This window comes from Triticum aestivum, chromosome 5A (genome assembly GCF_018294505.1).
Source record: "Triticum aestivum cultivar Chinese Spring chromosome 5A, IWGSC CS RefSeq v2.1, whole genome shotgun sequence".
In the NCBI taxonomy this organism is placed as follows: Eukaryota; Viridiplantae; Streptophyta; class Magnoliopsida; order Poales; family Poaceae; genus Triticum; species Triticum aestivum.
The window spans coordinates 171971513-171997568 of record NC_057806.1 but is presented as its reverse complement, the minus strand read 5'-3'; the positions used below and the strand labels follow the sequence as shown (position 1 = coordinate 171997568).

At 44.1% G+C, this 26056-nt stretch overlaps 1 protein-coding gene across 5 annotated transcripts in view; it reads right to left on the bottom strand.

The window, feature by feature from the left end:
* Positions 1 to 10741: 10741 nt before the first annotated feature.
* The window catches only part of LOC123102741 (ubiquitin C-terminal hydrolase 12), a 29422-nt gene continuing 14107 nt past the window's right edge, over positions 10742 to 26056 (bottom strand). For 2 of the 5 annotated variants that reach the window (XM_044524170.1, XM_044524171.1), the window contains exons 16-32: positions 25587 to 25709; positions 24936 to 25013; positions 24740 to 24828; positions 24556 to 24664; positions 24287 to 24355; positions 24077 to 24187; positions 17578 to 17633; positions 17313 to 17490; positions 17106 to 17207; positions 16951 to 17022; positions 16724 to 16789; positions 16532 to 16597; positions 16332 to 16415; positions 16101 to 16217; positions 12268 to 12342; positions 12112 to 12198; positions 10742 to 11277 (exon numbers count right to left, since the gene is read on the bottom strand). In XM_044524170.1, coding sequence (XP_044380105.1) covers positions 11236 to 11277; positions 12112 to 12198; positions 12268 to 12342; positions 16101 to 16217; positions 16332 to 16415; positions 16532 to 16597; positions 16724 to 16789; positions 16951 to 17022; positions 17106 to 17207; positions 17313 to 17490; positions 17578 to 17633; positions 24077 to 24187; positions 24287 to 24355; positions 24556 to 24664; positions 24740 to 24828; positions 24936 to 25013; positions 25587 to 25709 — 1524 coding nt within the window. In that variant the 3' untranslated portion in view covers positions 10742 to 11235. Of the gene's footprint in view, positions 11278 to 12111; positions 12199 to 12267; positions 12343 to 16100; positions 16218 to 16331; positions 16416 to 16531; positions 16598 to 16723; positions 16790 to 16950; positions 17023 to 17105; positions 17208 to 17312; positions 17491 to 17577; positions 17634 to 24076; positions 24188 to 24286; positions 24356 to 24555; positions 24829 to 24935; positions 25014 to 25586; positions 25710 to 26056 lie in introns of all 5 variants that reach the window. The other 3 variants (XM_044524172.1, XM_044524169.1, XM_044524168.1) reach the window with 3 other exon arrangements.

The window sequence follows — 26056 nt, the reverse complement described above, 5'->3', positions numbered from 1 at the left end:
GACACTCTGTTTGTCTATGTATTTACACATGTATTTTGTTTCCGGTTAATACAATTCTAGCATGAATAATAAACATTTATCATGATATAAGGAAATAAATAATAACTTTATTATTGCCTCTAGGGCATATTTCCTTCAGTCTCCCACTTCCACTAGAGTCAATAATCTAGTTCACATCGCCATGTGATCTAACATCAATAATTCACATCTTTATGTGGTTAACACCCATAGTTCACATCGATATGTGACCAACACCCAAAGGGTTTACTAGAGTCAGTAATCTAGTTCACATTGCTATGTGATTAACACCCAAAGAGTACTAAGGTGTGATCATGTTTTGCCTGTGAGAGAAGTTTAGTCAACGGGTCTGCCATATTCAGATAGTATTTTGCAATTTTCTATGTCTACAATGCTCTGCACGGAGCTACTTTAGCTAATTGCTCCCACTTTCAATATGTATCCAGATGAAGACTAAGAGTCATCCGGATCAGTGCCAAAACTTGTATCGACGTAACCCTTTTACGACGAACCTTTTGTCACCTCCATCATCGAGAAACATATCCTTATTCCATCAAGGATAATTTTGACCGCTGTCCAGTGATCTACTCCTAGATCACTATTGTACTCCCTTGCCAAAATTAGTGTAGGGTATACAATAGGTCTGGTACACAGCATGGCATACTTTATAGAACCTATGGCTAAGGCATAGGGAATGATTTTCATTCTCATTCTATTTTCTGCCGTGGTCGGGCTTTGAGTCTTACTCAACTTCACACCTTGTAACACAGGCAAGAATTCTTTCTTTGACTGTTCCATTTTGAACTACTTCAAAATCTTGTCAAGGTATGTACTCATTGAAAAAACTTATCAAGCGTCTTGATCTATCTCTATAGATCTTGATGCTCAATATGTAAGCAGCTTCACCGAGGTCTTTATTTGAAAAACTTCTTTCAAAACACTCCTTTATGCTTTGCAGAATAATTCTACATTATTTCTGATCAACAATATGTCATTCACATATACTTATCAGAAATGCTGTAGTGCTCCCACTCACTTTCTTGTAAATACAGGCTTCACCGCAAGTCTGTATAAAACTATATGCTTTGATCAACTTATCAAAACGTATATTCCAACTCCGAGATGCTTGCACCAGTCCATAGATGGATCGCTGGAGCTTGCATATTTTGTTAGCACCTTTAGGATTGACAAAACCTTCTGATTGCATCATATACAACTCTTCTTTAAATCCATCAAGGAATGTAGTTTTGTTTATCCATTTGCCAGATTTCATAAAAATGCGGCAATTGCTAACATGATTTGGACAGACTTAAGCATCGCTACGAGTGAGAAAATTTCATCGTAAAAAACCTTTTTCGACAAGTCTAGCTTTGTAGATAGTAATACTACTATCAGTGTCCGTCTTCCTCTTGAAGATCCATTTATTTTCTATGGCTTGCCGATCATCGGGCAAATCCATCAAAGTCCATACTTTGTTCTCATACACGGATCATATCTCAGATTTCATGGCCTCAAACCATTTCGCGGAATCTGGCCTCATCATCGATTCCTCATAGTTCGCAAGTTCGTCATGGTCTAGTAACATGACTTCCAGAACAGGATTACCGTACCACTCTGGTGCGGATCTCACTCTGGTTTACCTACGAGATTCGGTAGTAACTTGATCTGAAGTTACATGATCATCATCATTAGCTTCCTCACTAATTGGTGTAGTAGTCACAAGAACAGATTTCTGTGATGAACTACTTTCCAATAAGGGAGAAGGTACAGTTACCTCGTCAAGTTCTACTTTCCTCCCACTCACTTCTTTCGAGAGAAACTCCTCCAGAAAGTTTCCGAATTTAGCAACAAAAGTCTTGCCTTCGGATCTGTGATAGAAGGTGTATCCAATAGTTTCCTTTGGATATCCTATGAAGACACATTTCTCCGATTTGGGTTCGAGCTTATCAGGTTGAAGTTTTTTTTACATAAGCATCGCAACCTCAAACTTTAAGGAACGACAGCTTAGGTTTCTTGTCAAACCATAGTTCATACGATGTCGTCTCAACGGATTTAGATGGTGCCCTATTTAACGTGAATGCAGCTGTCTCTAATGCATAATCCCAAAACGATAGTGGTAGATTGGTAAGAGACATCATAGTTCGCACCATATCTAATAAAGTACGGTTATGACGTTCGGACACACCATTATGCTGTGGTGTTCCAGTTGACGTGAGTAGTGAAACTATTTCACATTGTTTTTAACTGAAGGCCAAACTCGTAACTCAAATATTTTACTTCTGCGATCATATCGTAGAAACTTTTTATTTTTGTTACGATGATTCTCCACTTCACTCTGAAATTCTTTGAACTTTTCAAATGTTTCAGACTTGTGTTTCATCAAGTAAATATACCCATATCTTCTCAAATCATCTGTGAAGGTCAGAAAATAACGATACCTGCCGCGAGCCTCAACACTCATCGGATCACATACATCAGTATGTATTATTTCCAATAAGTCAGTTGCTCGCTCCATTGTTCCGGAGAACGGAGTCTTGGTCATCTTGCCCATAAGGCATGGTTCGCAAGCATCAAGTGATTCCAAAATCCCATCAGCATGGAGTTTCTTCATGCACTTTACACCAATATGACCTAAACGGCAGTGCCACAAATAAGTTGCACTATCATTATTAACTTTGCATCTTTTGTCTTCAATATTATGAATATGTGTATCACCATGATCAAGATCCAATGAACCATTTTCATTGGGTGTGTAACCATATAAGGTTTTATTCATGTAAACAGAACAACAATTATTCTCTAACTTAAATGAATAACCGTATTGCAATAAACATGATCAAATCATATTCATGCTCAACGCAAACACCAAATAACACTTTTAGGTTCAACACTAATCCCGAAAGTATAGGGAGTGTGCGATGATGATCATATCAATCTTTGAACTACTTCCAACACACATCATCACTTCACCCTTAACTAGTTTCTGTTCATTCTGCAACTCCCATTTCGAGTTTCTACTCTTAGCAACTGAACCAGTATCAAATACCGAGGGGTTGCTACGAACACTAGTAAAATACACATTAATAATCTGTATATCAAATATACCTTTGTTCACTTTGCCATCCTTCTTATCCGCCAAATACTTGGGGCAGTTCCGCTTCCAGTGACCAGTCCCTTTGCAGTAGAAGCACTTAGTCTCAGGCTTAGGACCAGACTTGGGCTTCTTCACTTGAGCAGCAACTTGCTTGCTATTCTTCTTGAAGTTCCCCTTCTTCCCTTTGCTCTTTTATTGAAACTAGTGGTCTTGTCTACCATCAACACTTGATGCTCTTTCTTGATTTCTACCTTCATCGATTTCATCATCATGAAAAGCTCGGGAATCGTTTTCGTCATCCCTTGCATACTATAGTTCATCACGAAGTTCTACTAACTTGGTGATGGTGACTAGAGAATTCTGTCAATCACTATCTTATCTGGAAGATTAACTCCCACTTGATTCAAGCGATTGTAGTACCCAGACAATCTGAGCACATGCTCACTAGTTGAGCGATTCTCCTCCATCTTTTGGCTATAGAACTTGTTGGAGACTTCATATCTCTCAACTCAGGTATTTGCTTGAAATATTAACTTCAACTCCTGGAACATCTCATATGGTCCATGACGTTCAAAACGTCTTTTGAAGTCCCGATTCTAAGCCCTTAAGTATGATGCACTAAACTATTAAGTAGTCATCATATTGAGCTAGCCAAACGTTCATAACGTCTACATCTGCTCCTGCAATAGGTCTGTCACCTAGCGGTGCATCAAGGACATAATTCTTCTGTGCAGCAATGAGGATAAACCTCAGATCACGGATCCAATCCGCATCATTGCTACTAACATCTTTCAACACAATTTTCTCTAGGAACATATCAAAATAAACACAGGGAAGCAACAATGCGAGCTATTGATCTACAACATGATTTGCAAAATACTACCAGGACTAAGTTCATGATAAATTTAAGTTCAATTAATCATATTACTTAAGAACTCCCACTTAGATAGACATCCCTCTAATCCTCTAAGTGATCACGTGATCCAAATCAACTAAACCATGTCCGATCATCACGTGAGATGGAGTAGTTTCATTGGTGAACATCACTATGTTGATCATATCTACTATATGATTCACGCTCGACCTTTCGGTCTCCGTGTTCCGAGGCCATATCTGTATATGCTTGGCTCGTCAAGTATAACATGAGTATTCCGCGTGTGCAACTGTTTTGCACCCGTTGTATTTAAACGTAGAGCCTATCACACCCGATCATCACGTGGTGTCTCAGCACGAAGAACTTTTGCAATGGTGCATACTCAGGGAGAACACTTCTTGATAATTAGTGAGAGATCATCTTATAATGCTACCGTCAATCAAAGCAAGATAAGATGCATAAAAGATAAACATCACATGCAATCAATATAAGTGATATGATATGGCCATCATCATCTTGTGCTTGTGATCTCCATCTTTGAAGCACCATCGTGATCACCATCGTCACCGGCGCGACACCTTGATCACCATCGTAGCATCGTTGTCGTCTCGCCAATCTTATGCTTTCACGACTATCGCTACCGCTTAGTGATAAAGTAAAGCATTACAGCGCGATTGCATTGCATACAATAAAGTGACAACCATATGGCTCCTGCCAGTTGCCGATAACCCGGTTACAAAACATGATCATCTCATACAATAAAGTTTAGCATCATGTCTTGACCATATCACATCACAACATGCCCTGTAAAAACAAGTTAGACGTCCTCTACTTTGTTGTTGCATGTTTTACGTGGCTGCTACGGGCTTAAGCAAGAACCAATCTTACCTACGCATCAAAACCACAACGATAGTTTGTCAAGTTGGTGCTGTTTTAACCTTCGCAAGGACCGAGCGTAGCCACACTCGGTTCAACTAAAGTTGGAGAAACTGTAACCCGCTAGCCACCTTTGTGCAAAGCACGTCGGGAGAACCGGTCTCGCGTAAGCGTACGCGTAATGTCGGTCCGGGCCGCTTCGTCCAACAATACCGCCGAACCAAAGTATGACATGCTGGTAAGCAGTATGACTTATATCGCCCACAACTCACTTGTGTTCTACTCGTGCATATAACATCAACATATAAAACCTAGGCTCGGATGCCACTGTTGGGGAACGTAGTAATTTCAAAAAAATTCCTACGCACACGCAAGATCATAGTGATGCATAGCAACGAGAGGGGAGAGTGTGATCTATGTACCCTTGTAGATAGAAAACGGAAGCGTTAGCACAACGTGGTTGATGTAGTCGTACGTCTGCACGGCCCGACCGATCAAGCACCGAAACTACGGCACCTCCGAGTTCTAGCACACGTTCAGCTCGATGACGATCCCCGGACTCCGATCCAGCAAAGTGTCGGGAAGAGTTCCATCAGCACGATGGCGTGGTGACGATCTTGATGTTCTACCGTCGCAGGGCTTCGCCTAAGCACCGCTACAATATTATCGAGGACTATGGTGGAAGGTGGCACCGCACACGGCTAAGAATATGATCACGTGGATCAACTTGTGTGTCTGGGGGTGCTCCCTGCCTCCGTATATAAAGGATCAAAGGGGGGGTGCGGCCGGCCAGGAGAGGGCGCACCAGGAGGAGTCCTACTCCCTCCGGGAGTAGGATTCCCCCCCCCCCTTTCCTAGTTGGAATAGGATTCGGGAGGGGGGGAAGAGGAGAGAGAGAAGGAAGAGGGGCGCCGGCCCCCCCTCCTTGTCCTATTCGGACTAGGGGGGAGGGGCGCGCGGCCCAGCCCTGGCCACCTCTCCTCTCTTCCACTAAGGCCCACTAAGGCCCACATACCTCCCGGGGGTTCCGGTAACCTTCCGGTACTCCGGTAAAATCCCGATTTCACCCGGAACACTTCCGATATCCAAATATAGGCTTCCAATATATCAATCTTTATGTCTCGACCATTTCGAGACTCCTCGTCATGTCCGTGATCACATCCGGGACTCCGAACAAACTTCGGTACATCAAAATGCATAAACTCATAATATAATTGTCATCAAAACCTTAAGCGTGCGGACCCTACGGGTTCGAGAACAATGTAGACATGACCGAGACATGTCTCCGGTCAATAACCAATAGCGGAACCTTGATGCTCATATTGGCTCCTACATATTCTATGAAGATCTTTTATCGGTCAGACCGCATAACAACATACGGTGTTCCCTTTGTCATCGGTATGTTACTTGTCCGAGATTCGATTGTCGGTATCTCAATACCTAGTTCAATCTCGTTACCGGCAAGTCTCTTTACTCGTTCCGTAATGCATCATCTCACAACTAACTCATTAGTTGCAATGCTTGCAAGGCTTATGTGATGTGCATTACCGAGAGGGCCCAGAGATACCTCTCCGACAATCGGAGTGACAAATCCTAATCTCGAAATACGCCAACCCAACATGTACCTTTGGAGACACCTGTAGAGCACCTTTATAATCATCCAGTTACGTTGTGACGTTTGGTAGCACACAAAGTGTTCCTCCGGCAAACGGGAGTTGCATAATCTCATAGTCATAGGAACATGTATAAGTCATGAAGAAAGCAATAGCAACATACTAAACGATCGGGTGCTAAGCTAATGGAATGGGTCATGTCAATCAGATCATTCACCTAATGATGTGATCCTGTTAATTAAATAACAACTCTTTGTCCATGGTTAGGAAACATAACCATCTTTGATTAACGAGCTAGTCTAGTAGAGGCATACTAGTGACACTCTGTTTGTCTATGTATTCACACATGTATTATGTTTCCGGTTAATACAATTCTAGCATGAATAATAAACATTTATCATGATATAAGGAAATAAATAATAACTTGGCACACGGTTTAAGTCAGACCAATATGTGGCTCGGTGTCTTTGATATGCTAAGGTTTCATAGAAACTTACTTTCGGCCTCACCGATTAGTACAACTCGGTGGTAGCGAGACTTACTAGTGCAATGGCCAAGGCCAAATCGGTGACTCCGAAAATTTCAAACCGGTCGGTCCGAGATGCATTCTGCAGAAACTTAAACCTAAAACTTTTACTCGAATCTAATCTAAGGAGTTTGATGAGGAATGGATATTGCAAACTATGGCATGAATCATGGCGCAAACCGTAGTGCATTGAATCAGAAATTGAAGCATGAGGGGATCGGATTTTACCCTAACTTGGCACAAATCCTCTACGACGGCAATGGAGGGAGAGATTCCAGTTGATGGTGACAGAATCCGGCGGCGTGGGCGTGCTAGATGCAAAGGCGAATGTCCAGAGACTTGGCGAAGGCAGCTGTGGGGCGCAAGGTCGAAACGAGTCAAGAAATCTCAACTGTACGGTCTCGCTGGATATATATACCCATCAGCTGTCGGTGGCTCCGACTGAAACAACTCGGTGGCATCGATATGTGTAACTGCTGGCAGTATAGAACATCAGTGACTTCGAAATGGTTCAACTCGATGACACCAAGAAGGAAAACTCAGATCAGTCTAAATAGTTTCAGTACGACCGAATGACAGTGAGTTGGTCCAACCAAAATCATTCAAAAGGTTTTGGAGTTCAGTCCTTGCCAGATCGGTGGCTCCGAGTGCACCTCACCCAGAGGGTCTGAAAAAGACTTGTTCAATTTTCGTAATGTAGCAAGAATAGAATTTGAGACAAGAAAGAATAAATATCTAGAGAAGGTGCTTAGGCATCTTGTACATCCACTTGGCGAGAAAAACAAACACAAGCAAAACAACAAATGGATGTCCTCGAATGAAGAAAACATGCATGCCAACATGCTCACACAATAAGGTAGCAAATGAAATATGTGCCAAACATGCACAACCAATTCTAGCAACTATCAAGCAACGGGCGATGACTAGGTCATCTATATATGAGTATATTGACTTAGGAGCCAGATAAAAACATTTGATCATAGGTCATACTCATTGTTTAAGCACAAGTCTTAGAGCAAAGCTCCCCCTAGATGTGATATCCCCTAAAGAGGGATGAACTAACCTTGGGTTTTGTCGATGGTGACTTCATGTAGATGTTGAAGATGTGGATGCTCAATATTGATGAGGATCATCAAGAGTTGGGAGCAATCCTTTGGATTTGGGAACTTTCAGTAACTACATGGATTAGTCCCACAAGGATATCCATAGACATAGAGTGGAATACACATATGATGATGTCCATGAATGCATTGAATATCTTGTCCTTGTCTTACCAACAAGAGGGTTTGTAACTCCACGAACTAGTGCAAGATGTTGAAGTTGTTTGCACAAGTCCTTGCCAAACAGAATGTGAGTGAAGTTTGTAGGCGGAGTCACCCTCAAGAACACTCAAGTTCTTCTTCTTTGGGATCCACATCAACTTGATGGGAATTCTTGGAGTTGTGGTTGAACTTGATGTAGAGCTTGATGAAGTCTTGGGAACCCACTTGACCATGGCTTGAGGTGCTTCTTCAAATGAGTCAAACTCTTCTTGAAGCTTGTCCTTGCCTTTTAGCTTGTGGTCTTGTGGTGGAAGATCATCTTGAGCTTGTGTTCCCTTAAAGGAAGTTGGGTCATACTTCTCTTGTTGAAGAACAAACTTCGTCTTGGGATATTGATCTTCTTCCCATTCAACTCCATTGGCATTGAACTTTCGTTCAAAACCAATACCTTGATTCTTCCGGTGTCTTCCTTGCTTGCGTACAATTTCCTAAAATTGCTTACTCCTGGCAAGACTCTTGTAAACACCTTTCTCTACAATTCCCTTCAATAAACTATTTTCTTGCTCAAATGTAACTTGGCTAAGAGAATCTTTAGTGGAATCAAGAGAGCTACTAGAAGCAACAATATTGGTTTTAGCATTGTTATTGTTACTACTAGATGAAGAATTCCTACCTCCTAGGAGTCACCCTCACCGAAGAACTCCTACCTCCTAGGAGTCTCCAACCTCCAAGAGTAACAAGACAAGTGCCAAGGATCCAAATCAAGCTCAAACACAAGGTGACTAGTCAAAGCGTGGGGAATGAGTGGATCTTGCTTTTGATTGGTGGTTTCCCTTTGAATCTCTCCAAGAATCAAAGGAAATAGGGCTTGGGAGAGTAGGTGAAGAAAATGTGGCGGCTATGGACGAAGTATGCTTAGAGGGTAGCCCTATTACTAACTGAGTTGGAGTATATACGGTGGAGCTTCAAATCCAACCGTTACAGCCCAAGAATGCACTACCGGACAGTCTGCCAAATCATGTAGCCCTAGATGAAACAGTCATGTAGTAGAACTGAATATAGGGTTTGTCTAGAACAAGGGAGAGGAATTTGACATGTCGGACAATCTGGTCCAGGGGACCGAACAGTCCGGTCTGTCTAGGAGAGAACACAGTTCTGTGAGCAAGCAGCCAGATAGTCCACTCAGTGGACCGGGCGGTTGGATGCCCCATCGATCAGTCTAGTCCGGAGCACGGGACAATCTGGTCGATCAAGTGGCAACCACCGTGTTGGCATGGCTAATTTGAACTGTCGGACACCTGGACCAAACAGTTCGGTGGTGCACCTTTTTCAGCTTGGTTATTTTGATGTCTCTTTATTTGGTGGCTATGATATATGTGTGATCATATGAGTGGATGGTTGAAATGTGAATGAGCTTAACTTGTCACCTCACTACTAGCCCCCCTTAATAATGCAAGATCCCCATCAAGGAAAACAAATAGGCCGAAAGACTACCCTAAGCCTTCGAGGATCCACAACTCGCTCCTTAACTTCTAGGGGGACGACGATCATCCATCAACCATCAACCATGGACCTAATACTTGAGATATACTTGTGAATTGTGTTAGTCCAACAACATGTGTGTCATCAACACCAAAATTATCTTAAGTGCTTGATAGCACTTTCAGCAAACATGTGTCGCTTTGGTCCCTCAAGATTGGTCGACATAACTTGTCTAACACACCTCGCATATGGACAATGCTTCTTCTGCTCCCGCTCCCACGAAGAAGTCATGCTAGCCGTCGCCGACCACCTTCATGATGCATGAGTCCCTCTGACCGAGTCCAACTCCACGACGCCCCCAAGAGGAAATACGGTGTTGAGCAAAGCCACTAGCGTAGTCATGGTCGATCCGTGAGGCCATCCTGCCAACCACCTCTACGACACACAAGCACAACGTCAAATCTTCTAAAAAAAACACAATGTCACATCTCAACCTTGCAAAGCACGCAGCAAGGACCCCTCCACCACAGGCCCACAAAAACCTAGATCAGACCCGAAGCCACTACACGCGCCTCTTCACCAAACCCCCTCACGCAGATAATCTCCAGGCTCACCCTATAGACGGTAAGAATCGGTCGCCTACCCAGCAAATAATCTCCTCCCGTCTTACCTACATTTGTTCCATAACTTTTTCTTGAAATATATTCTGGTGGGGAGTCTTTTCCCCGGTGACAATTAAAAAAAACAGAAGAATGGACTTTCAGCATTTCTCATATTCAAATTATCTCCACAAGACTGAAATTATACCTTAGTTTGTCAGAATTGACCTACTATTGAACAGAGACCTTTTAAGTTCAAAAAGGATTTAGAATAAAGCTATCGAGTCAAAATAATTACTTGGTTCTCATTCTACAAGGCGGGAGAAAACTAGTGCGTCTATAGAACTATCATCAGTATCTCCTAGGTAGAATCAAATCAATGCAAAGAACACGGCTGTGCTGAAACTCATGAGACTACTTTCTGCTGAAGTTACTGCCTACATTCACAATGGACACCAAAAACTGGAACCAGCCACAAACCCATTATACAATCTACCCCATTGTTCCAATGCCGGAGCAGCAAATAAAGCAATCAGTCTCGGCTATAACCATGTATACATGCCCCTACCAAAATCATTTTCTTATGTACCAGCTCTGCTCTGCACAAAAGAAGCAACATCTATCCTAGTGGGGTCTATCACACTCAGGACAACGAAATCAGCATGCTTGCTTCGTTGTCAGGGAGCAGGCAAGAGGGAAAGCCTCAAAGAATATATCCTTCTGCCAACCACAGCACCGACTGTCAACAAGTAGCAAGTAATATAGGCCTTGGCACACAAATAACCATATATTTGACAGCATTTCCCTTCTGTTGAGGTCACTTGGCCTCTTTAGCATACTTTCTCGGATGAGGCCTTTGTCCCGAGGCTTGCAGCCCAGATGGAAGGTTTCTCAATTGTAAATCTTCACAGGCTTCTCATATGTGTGTCGATTCTGCAGTCACCAAGCAAAGGACAGTTAAAGGACGGGGCAAGTCGGCACAATAGTTCATGTGAATTTACAACATAGTAGGTCACCTTAGCTTCTAATAACACACAAATTAGTCGTGTAAACTCTACGCATGGACAAAATCACCCCCAGCTAAAGCATTTGTCTGCATGCTCCCTTGAATATTGACGTTACATAATTTCTTTTTTAAAATACAGAAGTTATTTCTACAAATAAATTTGAAGTGTGTGCTTCAGCTCATGTAATATGCGTGCACTAGGTTAGTCTTATGCTATCAGAAACTTTTCCATCAATTAAGGTCTCTTGCAAAAGTAAATAATAAAGGCAGCTTCAAGAAAACTATTTTCCCTTGAGGATAACTATGGGTGAGAGCCAGATGTTTGCTGGAGTAAGAAGTCAAGACAATAAAAACTTTCTAAGGTCTGAAGGTACATGTTTAAAATATCACAATGGATGGGAACTGGCCATTTATATGTGACTCCCTACCCAAGACCTGTACTGTGGCAACCACCAGCCCGAACTGGTAAAGGAATATACTAGACCAGAAAGAGGTGCTTTCATACTAATTAAAATTGTAACGTTGACGGGGTTTTTGACATAACGTAACCTTGACGTTGATGCTTGTGTAACACGAAATACAATAACACTTCAGAAAAAATAGCAAAATGGAATAGACTGAAAAACACCATTTACTGCATATAAGCCTAGATCTTTACTAAATCTGGTTTTGTTTAAATATGCATGTTTCACCGACAAAATTTGAGAACACATCAAAACTCTTTTTTCTTAAGTATTGCATAATAAGCCAGCACTGCCTACCTGATTAGCTGCGTAAGACCTTTTGGGTGTTGTGTCAGTATGCTCCAAACCAAGGTATTGTTCCCAAGCTCCATAGACATCTCTCCTCTGTAAGATCAGAAGAAAAACCTCATCACGTGAACATATTTAGACTACATGCTAAAAATAACTACTTGCCTGAAAGCGTGCAGACACAGCATCAATATCCTGGAGGTATTCTGGACGATTCATGGATATGAATGCAACCTTCCACTGATCAATAAGAATCATCGGGGTCAAAAATGCATGTTGGCAGAGGAAAATATTATATTCACTAGAACCATGCACAATCACGATGGGAGGAAGATGCGGGGATGCATAACCCTGGCAGGAATGACCGGGTCCTTGGTAGCCTATGCTTGCTTGTGAGCTTCTCCTAGACTCATTTGAACTTTCCCTGCCTTTTGGATAGTTTATTGTTAGGTGTCATCGGGTTTTCACCCCATATCAAGTGTTTCGATGAAGGGCACTTCCAGTGGGTTTCCTGGCGATGCGTTGAACTCACTTTCCCCTTTCTTTGTTTCCTTTAAACTTGGTCGGTGGACGGATGGTTTTATGTCCCTTATGCTTATAATGGAAAGGGGTTATGCCCGGTTCAAAAAAAAAAAAGGAATGACCGGGTCCGGCTTAGAAACTTAACCCATGGACCAAGTCGTAATTTTTTTGTTCAAAAGCTGATCATCCAGTGGTTATCTCAAAAACACTGATACGTGACTGGAGCATCGCACCCATATCGGTACATATCTGAAACCGATGCGTCCCCATACATGTTGGATTTATCGGATAAAAAGGAATGACCGGGTCCGGCTTAGAAACTTAACCCATGGACCAAGTCGTAATTTTTTTGTTCAAAAGCTGATCATCCAGTGGTTATCTCAAAAACACTGATACGTGACTGGAGCATCGCACCCATATCGGTACATATCTGAAACCGATACGTCCCCTATACATGTTGGATAAGTATCGGCTGAGTATCCCCTGATATAGCATTAAAACAATTTTTAATTCTCAATACGTGCAGGATACTTGCACGATACATGTGGATACCTCCAACCGACCAGCCCATTAAGGGCAGCATAAGCTAGCCATCCCGACCCGATTCGAATCTTTCTCCCAGGTCCCAACCTAGACTGCGTGGCCATGCAGCGTCACCAGATGCAGCAGCCGGCGGCGACACAGCGGTTGGCTCAGGGAACCTGCAGCAGCTCGCTGAGAGCAAGCCAGCTCAGCTCTCTCTTTCTCCCTCTCCCTCTCTGTTAGCGGCAGCTACCTCCTGGCGGCAGTGCACTGGAGCAGGCACCAAGCAGCTCCAGCAGGTGGTGGGCTGGAGTCCCACATTTACCATTACTTTTTGAAATAGTCAAACGTATCCCCGTATTGGTACTTAGAAATACCGTATTCCCATATCTGAATTGGCCCTATATTGATACATGTATCCATATCTGTGCAAATTAGGCGGTTGTATTTCTAAGTATTTTATTCTCCTTCCCCGTTCCTAGTCTATATGTTCAAATGTCCCTCTCCAAGTGCTCAAGCCAAGAATTAGAGATAAGTATGACCAAGGCCAACTCCAATGCACAACCCCAATTGGTCCGGCCGCGACCGTTTGGGGGTAAACGGACAAAAAACGCGGCCCAACGCGCGGGAGCAAACGGACAACCGTCCGCTTTTGACCCGTTTCCCACCCAAATTTGGGCCGCGTTTGCATCAAAACGAACACACGCGGACGAGCGGGATGCGTGCCCTTGTCCTCCCCTGGCCCGCCCGTCGGCGATACAGACGGCCCTTTTTCTGTTCCCCTCCCGCCTCCATAGCCGCTGCCATTTTCTCGACCACCTTGCTATCCAGCCCGGCCGTCGGATTTGAGCGCATCCGGACACGAGAGGCTGCGCCTTGCCATGTATTGGGTACCGGACCGCATGACAACACCTCCACACCGCATGCAGGTATTGACTCCGCCTCTAGCCGCTGGGATCTATCCCGTTGGCGGTTCACCGGCAACGACACGTCCGGCCGTCGTCCAGGGTCGATGCTGGCCCAGCAACTCGTCGGCTCACCCTTGCCGCTCATAAAGTGCGACGACTGCCCACGGCAGGGCAGGTCGTTCATTGCGTATCTACAACGCCGGAACATCCCGGATGGGTGTTCATCAAGTGCAAAAACGATGGGGTACGTGCTTGTTCATCGGTTGTGCTCCCGGGTTCGGCGCATTTTGGATAGCTCTTTGCTTATACTCAAATTTGTGTGTAGGATGGATGCAAGTTTTGGCATTGGAAGAAGAATACATCGATCTATTGATAGGACGAAATTTGATAGATGTTCGTGCACTCGTTGTGAGGATAGAGGCTAGAGATGAGACTAGATGTGAAGCAATGTCTACTTCTTTAGAATCGAAGAAGAAAGTATGCAAGATCAAGAAGCTGCAGATCAACAATGAAGATATCGAGAAGATACTAATCCAACTTGTGGGAGAGTTATGAAAGTTGGATATCTTTTAAAATGTCTAATTGTAGTTCTTGTTTTCTTTGGTCTTGCTATTCTAGTCGAGAATTGGTGAATGTACTCCAATGTATCAAAATGCCGTTGATGAAATAAAAGAAATGGGACCAAAAAATGTATACATACGGGCACTAGCCGGCCGTGGCGGATCAGATGTGTACGCGCGTTGGGCGCACGGCCAGCGCATCCATGAAAACGGCCAACGCCGCCCAACGGACGTCCGTTTGGGGTCGTGCGTTGGAGTTGGCCTAAATAATCCATAAAATGGGGCGCAAGGAAGTGGTTGAATAGTCATGGCCCGCATTTAGTCGGTTCGGCTAATTGGTGAGATAATAATATAATAGTAGGAAAGAAGTGGTAGTCTGTTTACTTGTACATAGCTGGCCCTGTAAATGAAGGACCTAGTATGTAACTTGCATCGACCAATAAATAAACCAAAAAAATGCCCCAATAGTTCAGAGCCTCTTTGGACAGGAATGTGCCTCTTTCGACAGGAATGTGCCCTGACATAGGGTGCTTTTCAGAAATACTGTATTCCCATATCCGAATTGGCCCTACACCGATACGTGCATCCATATCGGTGCAAATTAGGTGGTCGTATTTCTGAGTATTTTATTCTCCTTCCCCGGTTCCTAGTCTATATGTTTAAATGTCCCTCTCCAAGTGCCCAAGCCAAGAATTATAGATAAATATGAATAAATGATCCGTAAAATGGGGCAAGGAAGTGGTTGAAGAGTCATAGTCATGGCCCGCATTTAGTCGGTTCGGCTGATTAGTTCGGCTAAGTGTCCAATGTATTAATTGGTGAGATAATAACATAATAGTAGGAAAGAAGTGGTCGTCTGTTTACCAGTACATAGCTGGTCCTGTAAATAAAGGACCTCGTATGTAACTTCGCATCGACCAATAAATAAACCAAAAAATGCCCCAATAGTTCAGTGCCTCTTTGGACAGGAATGAGCCCTGACGTACGTCCGAGGGGGACCTCGTTACACTCTTGTGTTCTGACCACCAACCCCCATCTCCAACCATCATACCTTCAGCTTCCATACACACAAATCAACAGAAGATAACCACCTGAGAACATAGTAGGGATAGAAATGGATCGCACACGGTAAAGTGGAGAAAGGCGTATTCCTACTTTTGTACAAGACACGTAGAAGATTATTGTCTGGATAACAGATGTACACAAACATTTTCTGACAAGTAACTTATTTCAATTTAAATACCATTAAGGATCTTGATTGGGGGTGTAGGTAAGTATTTTGAGTTTTTGACACTTCAACTCCACGCTCATATCCTCAACAGACATGGGTTGGAAATACCAGAAACGTCTGGAAATTTTGGGTATGCAGAACTGGAGCAACAGACATACTAAATCCAACAAACCTCCTCTATCTATACCAAAGCAATACATGCAGGCAGAATAGTTCATTCCAAACAGATTATTAGGATATGTAAGTATGGATTACCTTGGCGAATTCTTCATTGGGAACTCGGAGTTTTTTCTGCACACGGTCCATTACCTCTGCAGCAGTCTCACCTTCACGGATGACCAGCAAAAAGGGATCTCCAAAATTCTGAATCTGCTGTTGGCCATGATAACGATCTCAGCTTATATTGGTCCAGCATATCGGTAGCTACTCCATGCAACACACCATAGACTAATATCTTTTAAGGTAGAAATATGGAAAGTGTGGTACCTGGTTCTGATTAGGATCTTTCATGAAATGATAGACGTGAATCAACCGATCCTGTGCAGTGAGATTCTTCTCCTCCTCTGGAATCTGTTTCAGTAGAAACAATGTAGTGCAAGACAAATGACATAAAAAAAACGTGTGCAACATAACTAGTATGTCAACAGGTCAACATCATCAAACAAAACAGAGATAATGCCACGAACCTCCTCAGCACGTAGTGTCCAGTACTGATCATTTATGTTCTCTATCTTCTCATGAGGTGGAAATATCTGCAGATAGAGGTAAGATTATTTTATTCAGTGATGCCAAAAGAACGTCGAAAGAGTATGCCCGGATGTACAGAAGCACTGTGTATAAAGTGCACCATCTCCATTTGCAAATAAACATGCACGGACCTTATAAATCTTGTGGTAGAAAACTTCAAGCAAGCGGAGCTCAGCATCAGGATTGGATAGTTCAACCTGTTGAGCATACAACCACGAGATAAAGGGTTATAGTAGCTACTCAATAGATACCAGCCATGGGTTACATTTGCATCTAGTCAGGCTATCCAATTCTAGCTTCAGCTCCAAACAGAAGAAAAAAAGGACTGAATAATCTGAAATGGTAGATGAGTGCTAACCTTGGTCTTCAAGTCAGTGATCACATCACTGATGGTGCTATTTTTCGAAAGCCTGATGCTGTGAATTACAACCTGGCAGATCATTTGCATTAATGATGCGGCAACTGAAGATGGAGATAAGAACATGTACCAAGCACTCAGGCAGCCAAACAAACCTCATCTTTCGTTGCATGGTGAAATGCAACTTTAAGTGTTTTTAAACACTGCAATTCTGGCAGTGGAATGTCCAAGACTTCATAATACAGTATGTCAGAAGTCTGAAAGGAAGGTAGGCAGAAAATTAGTATGAAATCGGGTCATGTTACATCTTTTAAATAATAAACTGGCCTTCCTGAATAAACAAAAGAAAGATGAAGCTAAACCTGATTATAATGGACAAGCATATCCAATAGATGCTCTACTCCACGATATCTGATGGGCTGTGGTTTAGGTTGCTGAGAATAGCAATTGTGAGACGTAAGCCGAACTTTTGATGGATCATTTAATCCAAGTTGGCGTGCAACTCTCTCAACAACATCATCATAAGTATGAAGCTTCGACCTAAGTGAAGAAAACTATTATATCTTTTCGAGTTGACTAAAAAGACATATGTAAGTACAAAATTGGGAATGATTTGTGACCCCTCACAATTCCAAACAAAATCCCTCCTCCTTTGGTTTCTCCAGACACCGGAAGTGCACAACCTATGGTACTCAAAACAAATATTTATCTCAGTAATAGTAAACAAGACCCTGGGAAAAAAGAAGAGCAGTGAACAAGTTTAGCTGCAAACAGAAAAAAGAAGTTATGTATTGCATGTCTGCGATCTAACTAACATAAGGTATCAACTAAACCTGGGCATTCTTTGGGCCGGGTCGGGTTTCAGGCCAGGCTTGCAGAAGTTGACCCTCAACAACCAAGTCTGGGCGCCCAAAGCCCAGATATTGTAAGTACAAGCCCAAGCCCCGCCCAAGCAAAAGCCTGAAACCCAAGACCCAGTCCAAAAGCCCAAGAGCTCTACTTGGACAGTAGAAAAAATTCCAGGTGGTACATACTATGAAAATAATCTCTGAAATTGGCCAAAAAAAATGAACATCAAACAACGACACGGATACAAGTTGTACAGATCAATTTGAGCTCCAAACATACAAGTACCATACACCATAGGGCCATACACATCCAGCAATACACCATGGTGGCCTAGTACAATCGGCAATCTCTTCTGGATCAACTTGATATAGCAGCCAGCAGACCATGGCCAGCGAGACGAACCGCCGCGCAGGGGAGCAACTGACAATGGGAGGACACCGCAGCGAGAAGAGGCTGTTGGAATTATTGGGCTTTTAGCCCATTTTACTATTTCCAATATTCCTAGGAAATCCGAGAAGCCCACATGGCCCATTCATGCATGACAATGTGGAAAGTTTAGTCCCACCCCGGTTGTGCAGCATGTGTTGGACCAACATATAAGGTTGGTTCCTTCACACACCACTAAGAGCTTCAGAAGAGGCGAACCAACCCGTGGTTGGATGGTTAGAGGGACTGGTATCCCCAGCCCACCAGGGTTCAAATCCTGGTGCTCGCATTTATTCCTGGATTTATTTCAGGATTTCCGGCGATGCGCATTCAGTGGGAGGAGACGTACCTGTCGACGACGAGGTGCCTACCGTGACTTCGTAAATTTCAAGATGATATGCCGGCTCAGTATTTCGGAGGTGCTCATAGGGGTAGGGTGTGCGTGCGTGCGTTCATAGGGGTGAGTGTATGCGCGTGTATATGAGCGCTTGCGTCTGTACTGTGTTCAAAAAAAAAGAGCTTCAGAAGAGGGCACACACGCGCTCTCCTCTGCCGCCCGCCTGGCCTCGCACACGCGTCGCGTTTCGTGATTAAGCTAAGCCACACTAGGACCTATGCCACATGTACGTGCTGCCTTATTTTTGTCATGTAGGAAATAAGTTGAAATGTTTTTTTACTAGTGGAAATCCAAACTAACATGGACTGTTCCTCTCCCTGTAGTGGATCAGTTTTTGTTTTCTTTGTCTCCCTGGTGGAGCCATTTCACTTTTTTCTACAAGAGCTCGCTCCTCTAATGTAGATGCAGCCATTTGACACCACACCTATGCCTCCTACTCCCTCCGTTCCTACATATAAGACCTTTTAGGTATTCCAATATGGACTAAATACGGAGCAAAATGAGTGAATCTATACTCTAAAATACGACTGTATACATCCGTATGTAGTCCACATTGGAATATCTAAAAGGTCTTATATTTGGAAACGGAGGGAGTAGTTCCAAAACCTTGCGCCTGCGACTTTCTCACTCCGTTTCATGGCGTGCACCGTGAAGTGCAGGCCTCTGAAACCACAACTCTTGTGATCCTGCACGGGAGAGAGGCGATCAAGTTTTCGAGGAGCGCTCTTGCGCGACTGCTGGATTCTTCTTCAACGTGGCTGCACCCAAGTTCTTCCCCAACAACTACTTCCCCGACGTCAAGACGACATAACTACTGATATGAACGACTCTTCTTCCATTTCACTGTATGTGTTCTTATCCCTTTTGTTAGGGATTATGTTTGGACTATTGGCACTACAATTGATCTGGACATGTTACTTTTATCAAATGTCTACCATGCGTAGTACTTCTGTTCATTCGATCATTATGTTTAATATGTTCGTCATTGTTCGATGAGATTTTGATCGTGATTAATATGGTTCATCATTGTTCAACAAGATTTTGTACATATTACGTGCAAATAAGAATAAATAAATAAATAAAGTGCATCAAGTTCAACACATTTGTTTACGGCATCCATCACATTCGTGAATGTGTGGTGTTTCTACACATCAGTATACATGCATGGCACACCATGGCCAGATATACATGTGAAGTAGTACTGGTATATACGTATATACCAAATGGCCAAGTGGTACAGAGGCAAATGACCACGTATTCGTGCATGCCCGACCGATCAGGAGTTGTGGTGCACCGCATGCTTAGTTGCGTACATGCGCATCACAACTTAATGACCAGCCGGATAAGCAGGAAGAGATAACGATGACCCTCACAAGTACGTACTTATCTTATCTGCAACCATGAGGTCTCACCTGTGCCCTACCATCTGCCTATAAATACTAGAGCAGAACGATTAGCGGGAGAGGATAAGAGATACACGGAGGGAGGAGAGGGGGGAGGAGCCTGCGGAAAAGGCCCTAGCACTCGGTGCACTCGCACACAATGCAGCCACGGGGCAGCAAATGACGCCATACGGCGACGAGCATGCGGCTTGAAACAGGCCCACGGTGCCTTTTTCCATCAGTGAGCACGCAGCATACAGAGGCAGCTAAGGAACACAGCAGCCGTGGACGACGCACTGACATCGGCATGGCACACGTGCCCGAACCAAAAGCCAATCCATGGTTGTATGGCACCGCCGGGACAACACAAAGAGGAGGCTGCGGCATGGCACACACGGCCGAAGAACAAACGTTCAGAAAAGAAGCCCCGGTGCCATCTCCACGGCGTCAATGAGACCCTCAGTGGTAGCGACGTCAAGACTTGCATCAAGGCCGAGTCGATGCAGGAACCATGCACATTGATTAATATCTCTGCTGTTCTCTTTACCTTCTTCATTAGGCAGATTAGGGATGCGAAGCCCATTAGCTGGACAGTGAAGCATGCATCCAGGGAGGGGCATAAACACACAGCCGGGAGGCGTACACATACAGCCGAGAGCAGCGACACAGAGCATGCCCCAACAAATTGAAAAGCATGCATCCAAGGAAGGGCATACGCACACAGCCGGGAGGCGTACACATACAGCCGAGAGCAGCGACACAGAGCATGCCCCAACAAATTGAAGACTGAGCGAGCGTCCGCGCGCGTCCAAGGTGGCCGCGGACAACGCGCCAGCGACTAGGGCGTACATCCAGCCGGTGAAGCAGCACAAGCATCCATCAGGTGAACAAGCGTAGCTGCACACGCGCCGGGAGGAGGAGGCCGGTGTCAAGGCTCCACCACCATCTACCTCAACAAGGAGAAGAATGAAGTCACACACAGCGTCCATCTTTTTCAATGGAATGCCTGCCTAATTAATCCTCTCTCTCTATTTCTCCCATACTATCTCTCTCATTTCAACACATCCAGCGAGCAAAATATGGGAATAGCAACGGAGACGATGGTGGGATTATAAGAGCTGGCCCATGTGCAGCAGACTGCTAGCTCTGCCCTCAGACTACATCGCCAAATATGTATCATACGACGGTGCTGCCGGCGAGCGATCCAGCCTCGTCGCGGCCCTAACAGCCGAAGATAGAGGAGCTTCTCGTGTGCGGCCTGCCCGTCGATCTGTTCCTTGCGCGCGTCCGTTAAGGTGACCATACATCCTTGGCGTGCATCCGTTAAGGCAGCCATACATCCATAACAGGTATGGCGCCACTGTCGTTCGCCTTGGATACAAGCATTCGCTGCCTCCAGGCACATGCGTCCATAACGGATGTATGGCCGCCTTAACGGATGCGCGCCAGGAACAGACCAACGGTGCATGCCTTCTCTCACCCATGCCCAGACGTACATCCACGAGCAGACCGGCAGTGCCTTCTCCCATCTAAACCAACATGCTACTTCTATGTCAACACAAGTGCGGAGGCGATGCGCCAAGCGAGAGAGGACAAGGCAGCGAAGTACACCAAGGGGATGGCACTAGAACGTGGCTTCGTTACACCATGTTTCTTCCACTACATGCACATATATACTTTCAGGTACAAGATGTTGCCTGCATATTGACTTTACCATGTCGTCGTCGACCGAGCTGCCACATGAGCCAACGCCATCACCAACCGTGACGCTCGACATATCAACACCTATCTTCACCGACCCGGGAGCTAGTTAGCTCATCGCACGGAACCGCGTCGGTGCCGTCGTCATCAACCTTCAGCTCGACGAAGGTGACTATATCGACATGGTGTTGCCATCTTCATCTACTTCGCACCTGACATGGACATCGTCACACTACCATCAGTCTACACTGACCAATTGACATCTTTCTACATCAACTCCTCATTTGGCGGGGACATTGTCTACATTGGCACGGCGTCATTCATCTACGTCAAATCTTCATCTAATGAGGACATCGTCTACATTGGCGCGCGCCAGACACCTACTTCGACATGATGTCAGTCATATTCACAGACTTATCGCCCGCGCGGACGACTGCACCCGTACACCACCATTCTTCTACGTCAACCGTCTACACTAGGCAGAGGTCATTTGCCTAATTCCAACGCCCCGAGGTCTACATTGTCAAGCTTGCATTGTCGTCTATCATCAAGCAACGTCGCCACACGGCGAGGCTCAAGTCTACTTCAGCTTCTACATCAACACATCCCCAACATCGACCAAGCTCAGACGAGGTGAAGCCACTTCACCAACATGTCTTTTTCCAATGAAGTAATCCATATCTTGCCGGGCACCGACACGGCAAAGGCAAGCCACCATATCCGAAGCCTACGAGGCGGGCACCACTAGGCCGAGCACCGATAAGGCGAAGGCCGCCCATCTGTTTGAGCTAGAGACAACTTCATCATCGAACATCCACAAAGCCGGAGGGATACTGCTAAGCATCGTCGGAGTGACGGATGCACCACTCCACCCTTCTAGTCCACCACATCATCACCATCCTCTACACCGAGCACTTGGAGAAGACAAGACTTGAAGACGACCACCATTGTAGCAGCTTAATCGGAGGTGGTCCGCGACTTTGACTCGCGGACGTAATTAATCGGTTGCTCTCCAAGCCCCGTGAACCAGAACTTCACAATCGCCCAAGTCATCTCGGCCGCGCTAGATGGCCACGGAGTGCGCATATGTAAAGGGGTGTTGTAATTTTGTTTCTCCAATGAGAGATCAATAAAGTGCATGTTTCCCTATATTTATTTGTGTACTTAGTACACTGGCACACCAGCAATGTTTATTTTCCCCTGGCGCATAGAGAGATAATAATATAATAACCACATTATTTTTATTGTTTCTCATGCCAAACAATCATGATTTATCTACCGCATTTCTGGAAAACTTAATGGAAAATTGCTCATATACTCAACAGAGGCCAATGGGAGAAGCCATTGCTCATGGAAGCATCGGCTAGTGGTAGGAGCACGTGGGGAGGATGGCAACGCACTCTGTGCAGCAATGCATGTGAGGCTAGCAGGAGTGGTGGGGAGGATGGCGACCGCCGCCGCCCTCCGGTTGAGGCACAACTTCGTCGGCTTTCCTGTGTCCCCAGCGCCAAGAGGTCGACCACCACTATTTGTCTGGTTGAGGTGGTGAGGAGGACCGCCAAGGTGACAGAGGGGGACGCCGCTGCAAGGTTGGTTGTGTGGGGAGGGAGAACATTGTGCTCGGTAGTTTGGGGGAGAGGTGGTCCAGAACTCCAGATCTGGTGTGGAGGCTAGGGTTATGGGGGTGGGGGGGGGGGGGGGAGGGATGCGACAGAGGGAGATTTATATGGCAGCTGGGGACTAGGCCGGATCTAGATCTGAGGTAGTTCAGGCCAGGTCGGGTTTATTCTGGGCTGAAAATCTGAGCCTGTGCCCGGCCCAAATTGTCTTTCAGGCTGCAGATTGAGGACTGAGCCTAGCTCGGGTGTCAACCCCAACTCAACCCAGCCTAGGCCCAGGCCGGGTCGTCGGGCTGGGCGGCCCATGCCCATATTGGTATGAACACACGGCACTTCTGTTTATGTACAAGTGCACACCTAATGGATATACCATCATATTATTACAGAAAATGGATATATCGTAATATAGCAAAAATCTAAGAAATTATTGTAAGGGATATAGTGTCATGAAAACACCCTAAGGTCTATAGATTCTCTAAAAGCTCTGTTCTGAAACTGTTTTGGTACTTCGACTTGGAGATTCAAGCTTACCATGAACACCCAACTCTTGCCCAACTAAGTAAACGGCTACATAGAGAAGAACATCATACCAGATTTACAAGAAGATTACAAGTACTTAAGTACGTAATGGTAGAATAGAGTGGCGCAAAACAAATGAGTCAAGTTGAAAACACAACACTTGGTGCGGTAGAGTAGACTGGCGCAAAGCAAATGAGTCAAGTTGAAAATACTACACTTGTATCTGAGTATACCTGCCTATTATGAACATACTCCAAGAAAGAAGGAACATCTTTATAGCGCACTTGAGTATCGCCACCTGGTATAGATGGCTTTTGGAAACTGATTATGTCCCCATCTTCAAGCTAACACAAGAAAGAGTAAGTGGAGGAACCAATGTTTATCTTTTATAACTACAGACCTGAAAGAAATTTGTATCTGAAAACGAGTTTTTTTTCCCAAACCTGACTAGATCGGAAACTAAGTTTCTTGTCAATATGTTCACACATCACATTAGGCTCGAACTTAATTTCCTGCAGCATAACAATGACAAAAAGCTCAGAATATTCATATAGGGAAGATAATTACTATAGGTATATGCATGTATGCCACAAGATCATTGACTTCCATCCAAGGTACAATTTAGCAATTAACCACAACGAAATGAGTACAAGAATGCATACATAGCAAGAGAAATAAAACATAGTTGTACATAACTGAATATTGCACTCACCTCATAAAGTTCGATTTCTTCATTTGGGGAAAATCCAGCCATTTCATTAAGTTTTGTCAGGATATCAGATGGCTTTCCCAAAGCCTTAACAAAAAGCCTACCAACAAAACTGTATAACAAAATGATGTCAGTGTCTGAGTCTTTTGTATCAAAAATAGAAGTTGATCCTTGAGAGGAGATATACCGAAGCTCTTCCTTTTCAGGATTATAAAGCTTGAAGAAAAGTAAAATATCTTCCTTGCTCTTCTCGGGAGGACGAATTGGGCGCAAATCCTACACAGGTAACAATAAGACATGGTCAGGCATCTCTAATTTAATGATAAAATAGGCAAAATATGTACACAAAAGAAACAATAAACTGAAACTGATTTATACGATACCAATCCTAGCTCTACTTCAAGAAATAGCTTCAGCTCAGCATTGTGTGCCTTGTTTGATACCTCCCTAAGTTGCCCCACCTGTGCAGCACGTGACAAGTAATGAGATACTATATTGTAATCACAACACAAATAAAATAGAACGGAAAGTAAAAAGGCCAAGGCATTATCCACCATCTTCAACCTAAATAGACCTGAAGGCCATACAAACTGCTCTAGTATAGGTATGAATTGTGATGAAAGAACATACAAAGAGCAACAAACATAGGAGCAATAAATCATACCTCAAAAAGTCATAGTGATTTACTGCACTGACACCTCATTTTAGCAATTCAACTGAATTGATGGATTATGAGACCAAATACACCAATGCACCACAATATACTTACTTGAGAGATGACCACAAACAGCCCTTACAGTAAGAAGGGTACAACTTTCCATTTAAGTTACCAACTTACCATCCAATTGCAACTTATGTGTGCTCGCAACTAACAGAACTATCAGATTAACCAATTTTGCATTGACATGACGGCAAGAGACCAGAAAGAATGAAAAAGGAAATATCGAGCAAATAACACCAAACAAACAGTTTTCCACCCATCAAAATAATTGAAATGTTACAAGTTCAATCTTTCAAAACAGTTTATCACTCACTGATTGTGCTTCTTCATGAGGGGCCAGCGGACGATTGGGCCGGTATGTATGATTTTGCCTCTTAGCCCACAACCAGAAGCGCTGAGACTGTACCGGAATGCCATATTCCTTTGCAACTTCCTCCTATCAAACAGCACATTTGGCAAAAGAAAAAAAGAGATCCAAATGAACCAAAAACGTAACTGATTAAATTAATGTAGATTATGTTAGAGAAATAGCAACTTGTATTCCCATGGGGCCATAGGCAGTATATATACATATACAGGAACCCCCCGCCCTAAACTCATGGTGGGTCAACAACAGTATGTTTGGAGAGACAAAAAGGCGTGTTGTGCTCTAGTTTGTGCCTTCGTGAAGAAATCCACCAACTATAACTCGAAAGGCACATGCTGAAGAGCAATCACCTGATCATGCGCACAAAGGAAGCATCAACACCAATATGCTTGGTGAGCTCATGCTTCACTGGGTCA